Raw genomic sequence first — 8411 nt, forward strand, 5'->3', positions numbered from 1 at the left:
GTGACTAGCCTCTGTCACACTGTGCTTGCACTAGCTCACGCCCTGTGCCCTCTGTGACTAACCTCAGTCACATGGTGCTTTACTACAGCTTGGGGGCTCTTTATGCTGATGGGCTTGGTGGTCTGCTGCCATCTTTCTGCTCCAGTATTTTAGAGTCACTATCCTCTACCCAGCCTGGTTGGTTTCCTTTCCCTCCAGGACATTTTGACGTGGTGTTTGTTTTCTGCCTCCTGCATTTGCCCTGGTGTCTTTGCTCCTTGGCTATTGTGTTTGTCAGGGACCTCTCCCAGTAGCACCTTCTCCCTACTCCTTTACTGCACTCTCCCAGGTGAGGTGAGAAGTTGCCCCCACTACTATTCTATTGTTTCAGGTACAGCAATCTCTACAGTGTAGAGATTGGTTGTCTCTGTCTCAGAACTTGATAATGGTTGAAATTACTGTCATACTAAATCTTATAGCTTACGTGGGGCTAGGAAGAAATGTGTAGGAGCTAGGAGTTGACAGTCTCTTAAGGAAGGCAGGGTAGAAATATTATGTAGCTTGCTTGCTTGAAATGGAAAAAATACAGGCTCAGGACTGATTGAGACTGTTGGTCAGGGAGCCTTGGCGTGGCATGTGAGGGGAGGAGATGGCCTGTGGTCATGCATGGTAGCAGTGTTGAGCTTCTAAGACTCTGAGGAAAAAATGTAGAGGCCCTGGTGTTAGAGAAGCAGGGTTTGCACTGTGTGATCTGGACCGAGGGTCAGGAGCTCAGGCCTGGTGGCTCTGAAGATCTGGAGGTTGTTGTCTTTTACTGAGGGATGAGAGGCACTGTGCTCGGAGTGCTGACAGACTGTCTTGTGGAGGCTACTGTGCTGTAGCAGAACAGGATGAGAGGGAAGAGCAGGAAGGCGGTGCTTTGGAGGGAGGAATGTAGCAGCGTGGGGCTGGGCAGTGTAGCTGGCATGGTGCTCGGCCTACTTCCATGGTAAAAGCAGAGGACATGGGAATGGGCTGCACGTGGGAAGGTCCATGATGAACTGAGGAATGGGACGCCACTCCAGTGATGGTCACCTGAGGGGAAAGGTTGTGTGAGTGGTGGTTTGAGAGAAGCGACTGTATGGTGGTATATGATAGAACAAATATTTGAGTAGGTGAGACAGCGTGTGGGCACAGCATGGAGTTTGTGAGAGTGCGCATGTGTGAGAGTGAGTGTGAGCACAGACGAGTGAGTGTGGAGCCTGTGAGAGTGCGCATGGGCGTGGGTGAGTGTGAGCTTGTGAGAGTGCGCATGCGTGAGAATGAGTGTGAGCACAGACGGGTGAGTGTGAGCCTGTGAGAGTGAGCATATGTGAGAGTGAGTGTGGGCACAAATGAATGTAGAGCTGGTAAGAGCATGCATGTGTGAGAGCATGCATGCTTGACAGTGCGTATGGAGCCTATAGGAGTGTGTGAAGGAGTACAGGAAAGAGTGAGGGTCTGTGAGGTTGGCAGTGAGAAGGCAGTTCAAGAGGACCCAGAGGAGGTTGGTTACGGGTGAGGGAGCCTGCCCAGAGGAACCTGGTGGGCACTTCCTGTGACTTGTGATAATGACCTTGTCCTTTTCAAGTTAGAGTATTTTCAGTCATGTCTAATTCTTCACAACTGTGGGTGACATCCTACAGATAGTAAACCAAGGGGTTACCTTGGTCTAAAGCACTTTCTTGGTATTGTTTGGTTCGTAGTTCTTGTGGATCTACAGTGAAAGTTGGGGGAAAGATTAATGTTCTCAACAAGGCCGTTATCCAAACACTGGATTGGAGGGTCTTGCAGTTCCAGAACTCTTCTCGAGATGCCAGCACATGCTTCACAGCCATGTAGCCTTGAGCACACTCCTGCCAGGGCCACTTTGGAGGGGCTTGCCAGGCTCTATACAGGATAAAACTGGATCTCTGGCAATATCACTCTGGTTCTGATCCATTTCCAAATGAGGCAGGTGCTGCACTGACACAGCAGCTGAAGTGGCCGTGGGGTCCATGTCTTACACGGCTGGACTTCTCGTGTGAGCCAGAACCAGGGAGCATTTGGGCCTGTGGGTGTCTCACGGTGGCAGATCCAAGTTGCGCCAGGTATTGCTTGCCTCCCCTCCCCTCCCTTCCCCTTCCCTCCTCTTCCCTCCTTTTCCCTCCCCTTCCCTCCCCTTCCCTTCCCTCCCCTCCCCTCCCCTTCTTTCTGAGTGGTTTTGTGTTCATGTGAGGAAATGAGCAAAGGTGGAGGCTGGGTGGGTGTTGGGACCTCTGGCTTCTGTGGATAGTGAGGCACTAAGTTGCAGACACAAGGGGAAGGTGCTGGTTGTGGAGGTGCTCAGCTGCTTCTCATGGAGACTGAAAAGTGGGTTTTCTTTTACACAGGAGGGGTGGGGGGGGTCTCAGGCTTAAAGGTGTGCCATGTTAGTATCTAGCCATGCCGAATCCATGTCTAGTTAACTGAGTAGTCATGAGACACAGGTGCACATGTGTCACCATGCCAGACTCTGGCAGCACAGGCTTGTGCTGGGACTAGTATCATTACCCCATGTTCCTAAGCAGGTGTCCCTCAGTGCCATTGTTATGTGCCAAGCTCATGTGTGTAAGTGACAGGAGAGCTCAGTGCTTATGCTTCAGGCTGGGGAAAGTACCCTCCAGCCAGCTTCTCATTTACTTCTGAAGAGGCAGTGCAGAGATGATAGCATGCCCAGGTGCTATTAAAATAAGAACTGAGTCTGGAACCTGGGCTTCCCTTGTCCTTGCTCTGTTCAGACCATTCCTGCTGGCCTGGCCTGAAGTGCAGCTTTTGCTCTTGTCCCCACTTAAGGATCCCATTCTCTGGTTCTGAAACCTAATGACACGTGTGGCCATTTGTGTGAGAGGTGGAAGTATTGGGCAGATGAGGCTATGTGGGTTGTGGCTCCTACCACAAACAGCTTGGAGAGGATGGTACTGGGTTGCCAGTGTCCCCCGCTGAGAGACTGGCAGTAAGCGCAGTGGAAGTCCATGTTTAGCAGGGAAGGCACACGTTTTGCTCTGCACCACGGAGCCCATCTGCAGAGCTTATCAGGGTGGGGGCTCTTGGACCAGGTAGCAGAGCCTGAGAGATTGTAGTTGGGCCTTGACTATGATCAGACTGGAGATTTGGTTAGAGGATTTTACATTTTGTTTCAAGTCCTGCTTCTAATATTGAAGGGCACTTGGGGTGTTGGCAGGGAGCTTCCTGGATGAGAATAAGGGGAAAGTGCGGCAGGTGGGACCCCTAGCTGTGTCATGTGCTGGAATTGGTGGCTACCTAGGAAAGAAACAGTAGGGTTACTGTCCTGGAAACTGGCTGCCTTAAAGACAGTGCAATGATGAGCTCTTGCCCTGAGAGGTTCTGGAGGCTCCACTGCTCTTGCCTTCTCCCTGCCCGTAATCCTCACCATCCACAGACCCACTGGACTCTGCTCAGAGGCCTGACCAGGGCTGTACCAGTCATGACTCAACCTCTACTACATAGGCCCAGAAGAACATAGGGCCAGAGCTGCTGAGATCTTCCTCTATGTGCAAATGCCCCATTTCCTACCCTCATTCTGCCTTTTGGCTGCTCTCAATGTATGTTTCCATGTGGAAAGCATTTTTTTTTTAACTTATCTGGAGACTATGCTGAGGACTTGCTGCATAAATTGTGGTGCAGATTTGACTTTCAAGGACCAGCCTTCCTGCTCCCTCCAGCATTGGAGAGGGTTTACTGTTTTAGCATTAGATTTTATAATCTGCCTTGATTGGTTGATTATTTGTTTTTGATTTTTTTTAAGACTAATTCTGTCTATGTAGCCCCTGCAGGTCTAGAACTCAGTTCATGGACGAGGCTACCATCAGACCTGCAGTGACGCCCCAGCCTTTCTTTCTAATGCTAGGATTACAGTGTACCCTACCATCCCAGGATCTTCTGTGGTTTGGATTGACATTTCTCTAGAGGCAAATGGTGCTGAGCTTCTCTGTGCTTGGATATTCTGTTCATGTCCTTGCCCAGCTCTGACTTGTCTTTTTCGTGCCTTCTGTGGGGATAAGGCAGGGAGGTAGTGTCTCCTGTGTGTGCAAAACCAATCTGGAAGTCCTACGAAGACATCTGTTTGAGAGTTGGTGGATGTCCGGTTTCCTCTGTGCACCTTGTGTGGTCTCTGTTGTTCTTTTTCCTTGCCAGCTTTTACCCATCATTAATTTTTTCTACAGTTTTTTCTCCATGATTTTCAGGACACTCAGTGGGCAATGTGCTAGGAGTGGTTTAGGGCCTAGCTGTGAATAGGCAGCTTGGGCTCTGCTCTTCTGAGCCTTGTTTGTGGGTGTTCGAGTTCTGCTTATCTGGAAGCAACTTCGGTTTCAGTGGAAGAGGAAGACCTTGTTAAAAACCTAACCAACCAACTGACAGAGAGACAGGCATACACCAGTGTGTTTATAGGCTTTTCAATTTTACATCTGCATTATTGGATGGTGTGACACTCCTGGGACAGCATTAGTCTGCTCATGGGACTCTGGCTCTCTCTCCATGCCAGCTTTCAGCGAGGGTCTCCCCAGGGCATCTCATGCTTGCTCATACCAGGCTATGGCTGAGTCCCACACTCGGTTGGGCTACACTGCCCTGGACCTGACTGACACAGAGAGTAAGGGAGCAAGGTCAAGGTTTGGGGGCCTTTAAGTGTGACCACAGCTCCTTCTTGCTTCTCTGAACAGGGCTTGTCATGGCTGACACTTGACTCTTCTGGTCCTGCTTCTAGTTTGGGAGCACATGTACATACATGGTGTGGGGTTTCCATCTGTGCCCTGTTTCTTGAAAGTTCCAAGCATTGGGACTGATTCTCCAAATCCCTCCCTACACCACCCTCCACTGCCTCAGCTCATAGAAGAGCCTCGTTGCGTCTGATGGTGTATGCTCATATAGCACCGCAGAGTGGCTCTGGCTCAGGCAGGGGTGCCGCTGCCCTTCTTGTTGCCTTTGGAAGCAGATTTAAGGTGCTGTTCCTTTCCTATAGCCCAGCTGAGAACAGAACAAGGATGTGGGTCAGCAGGACGTAGGTGCTGTGCGCCTGACTCTGGTTAGGTGACAATTGCTCAATTTTGTATCACAGGGGCATTCCATATATCCCATGGTCTCCCTCTGAGGAATACAGACCCCATGCGGAGAGAGGTCCCCCATGCACAGCTCTTGTTCCCCACTGTGAGACCCGCCCTCAGGTTTCCTCACTGGAGCCTGTACTTTCTGTTTGGTGTAGTGGCTGTGCTCTAATTTACTTTTTCCTCTTCATTTACAGCCAGAAAACCTGCAGAAGAACTGGCTTCGGGAATTTTACCAGGTAAGAGCCTGTGAGCAAGCACTTTGAGAGTAGCCCCTGAGTATCTCTTCTCATTATGGTATTTTTATGTGAAAGTTACATCTTGGTTATGTGGAGAGCAGAAAAGGCTGTCAATAGGAAACACTTATCAGCTCCTAATGATTTGCTCTTTGGCTCCCACCTGGAAGGGAGGGAAACAGAGAACAGAGGACCTGGTTGGGGGTTTTGAGGTTGGGCATCTGTACCATGAGGAATAGTACTTTTCAGGAGGGTTCCCCTAGCTGTAGCATGAAGCATGGAAGAGACCCATACAGGTGGCATGACCACACAAGGCCTGCCACAGGTCTGGGTGGAAAGCCATTGAGGGTATCTCTCTGAATAGATAGACAGGCTGCAGTCTCTGCGTGCATCCTCGTAGGATGCAGCAAGCAGCCTCCTGGTTCTACAGTTGGCTCTGGGTGAATGACAGATCTCTGAGCAGATGATATGTGGATCTGGAGTATGAGAAGGGCTGAGCAGCCAAGAAGGGTAAACCAAGGTAAATGGGTAAGTGGCTACAGCCCAGAGGACAACAGGACATGCTGCATATGCACACAAAAGTTCCCATGAGGTTTTCACAGGGTTAGGCCAGGACTGCGGTGTTTAATTCTCTCAGCTTTGCTTATTTGTTGGGTGGAGGCAAACAAGGGTGGGCCCCAAGCCATGCAGGAGGCAAAGAGGCAGGGATTATAGATGTCCCAGAGCCCACGGTGTACTCTGCAGCTTGCTGGAGCTGTAGGCTGGGTGGGGACAGGGTTGGGGAATCACAGTGTTTGCTGGTCAACCTGGGTACGATGATGTGAGTCTTCTGGGACTGAGTCTTTTGAACCCACACAACATTTGGCAACTCTCCTGTCCTGCTGGCCACCACATATGTCTGCTAGGTATTTGGAAGTGGGGTCATTCACTCAGAATCTAGCATATGTGAGCTTCCCATTGTCCAGGTTTTACACTTGGTTCTGGTTAGTGATGTAAGGCAGATTTTTGGTGTGTGTTTAAGGCCAAGGAAGAAAAGGCCCTGAGTTGGGGTCAGGATAGACAAGGACTTGATAGTCAGGGGAGGGCCTAAGACAGTTTAGGCCTTGCCGTTTAAAGATCTGAGGAGTGAGGGAATGGGCTTTGCCATAGGAGGGCCTGATTTAGTGAGGCTGGTCAGGACCCTGTCATGGAAGGGTCTGAGATAGTGAGGGGCCAGTAGGGTCCTGCATAGAAGGTAGCAAAGACAGGGCAGAGACCTGCCATGGAAGGTTCTGAGGTGGTAAGGGAATGTGGAGGCCTCTGTCAGAAGACATCAGTGAGTGAGCAAAGGAGAGCCATGTCAGAGGATGATTGTAGGTCGTGAGGGACTAGTTGGGGTTAGGGTCTGAGAGCCATGAACCTTGTCTCCTGGAGTGCCAGGTCTGGGTCCTGTGAAGATGGTGTGGTGTTGCCTTGAGATTGTTTTATGAGTGCATATGATTGTGTGGATACCCACAAGGTGGTTGACATGTGTTCCTCCTGTTCTCATAGTCTCTGTATCATGTGGTACATGTTCTTAGGTTAGACCAGGGAGCTGATGGACCTTGGTGTGGGTGATGGCTACAGTACAGATGACATCACTCTCTTGGTTATAACCAGTTCTAAGAGTGATTGGTGCAGGGAGAGCCATATCTAGGATTACCCTGAGCAGAGTTCCCAGCATGCCATGGTGTCAGCATGGATGGGTTGATAGAGGGATATGGTTTGGGGTCGGGGGGAGAGGCATAAGGAACAGCATGAATATAGGGCTCTCCTGAAACTCTGGTCCCAGATTTGATGGCACACTGCCTAGCTGGTGTTACATGTGGTGCAGAAAGATTCTGCCTGAGTTTGTCTCCCCTGTAGAAGGGTCTTAGTCTCGCTATTTAGGAATAGGGATTGGCTTATGGAAAATAGCTGTCTATACCTTCTCCAGGTATTTAGTTGGGTGGAAGATGCAGCCTTCACTAGGCTTCATCTAGGGCCCCAGCTGGCTCACCTGGCACTCTGAGTCTCTGTTCCTGGTTTCTTGGTGACTGATGAAGGCATGAAGCGGTGAAGTGATAGACTCCTGCAAGGTGAGGCCAGGACTTTCCTGGGAGAGCAGAAGTCCTGCTTAGCAGCAACAAGAACAAGTGGGAGTTAGGTATGGGTATCTGATGATAACACTGGTCGGTGCTGTTCCAGGATACCATCATATGAAGCCAGAACTGTGAAGCTGGGGCTAGGCCTGAGTACAGAGGAGGTGCGTATGAGCTTGGTTCTGGGGTTACTCACCAGAGAAAGACAGTACAAGAGCTGTGTGACGAGAGCTAAGTCTGGCTTGCACTGTGTCTATCTGATGAATTTCCTCTGGCTACAAGGGAATTTCCTCTGCCTTCAAAGGCAGGATCTCACTGTGATCTGTGATGTGATGTGATGTGATTGCATGCTTACCCTCCCTCTCCACTGGCTGTTTGGCCATGCCCTTATGTTCTGGGAACCCTGGTCCCTCACCCTTGTTGAAGGGAGCATGAATGGGCTTGTGGCTTGTGCTCTGAGTGTATGGTGAGGACACAGGGTTTGTGTTGTAAAAACAGGGGAGAATGAGAAATAAAGCCTCTCCTACATAGTTAAGCTTGTCATTGCAATTATAGTGCCAAAAGTACATACCGCAGTAAATTTCAGAGCCATTGCCTCAGCCCACTCATTCATTAGTTTGTTTGTTTGTTCATCAGTCATTCATATGAACTTCATTCATCTGAGAGGCACCAGCACAGACAGGGCACCCGTTGCTCTCTTGAGCATCCGTGCATCATGGTGGGGGATGAGGAGCCTTTTTCTTGATGTAGTCATGGATTGAAACCTGAGGGATTAGGAGGAGCCCTTGCTGGCCTTGTGCTGATTTTGTTTGTTCCAGCCTTACAGGTGAGGTAGGTAGAAAATTAGCTTCAATTTTTCTGCTAAGGCTCAACCTTAGTGTTGAGCTCTCAGGAATAGGCGACTCTTTCCTTGTGTGTTGGTGTGCCCAAGCAGTTGCCTGCCAGATACATTGTGTGCGTGTGTGTGTGTGTGTGTGTGTGTGTGAGAGAGAGAG

At 50.0% G+C, this 8411-nt stretch overlaps 1 protein-coding gene across 2 annotated transcripts in view; it reads left to right on the forward strand.

Annotated features, from left to right (window-relative positions):
* Inpp5a (inositol polyphosphate-5-phosphatase A) overlaps window positions 1-8411 on the forward strand; it is a 200437-nt gene that overhangs the window by 51290 nt on the left and 140736 nt on the right. For both annotated transcript variants that reach the window (XM_026781193.1, XM_005351446.2), the window contains exon 2: window positions 5279-5320. In XM_026781193.1, coding sequence (XP_026636994.1) covers window positions 5279-5320 — 42 coding nt within the window. The remainder of the gene's footprint in view (window positions 1-5278; window positions 5321-8411) is intronic.

The sequence above is a fragment of the Microtus ochrogaster genome, chromosome 8 (assembly GCF_000317375.1).
Source record: "Microtus ochrogaster isolate Prairie Vole_2 chromosome 8, MicOch1.0, whole genome shotgun sequence".
Lineage (NCBI taxonomy): Eukaryota > Metazoa > Chordata > Mammalia > Rodentia > Cricetidae > Microtus > Microtus ochrogaster.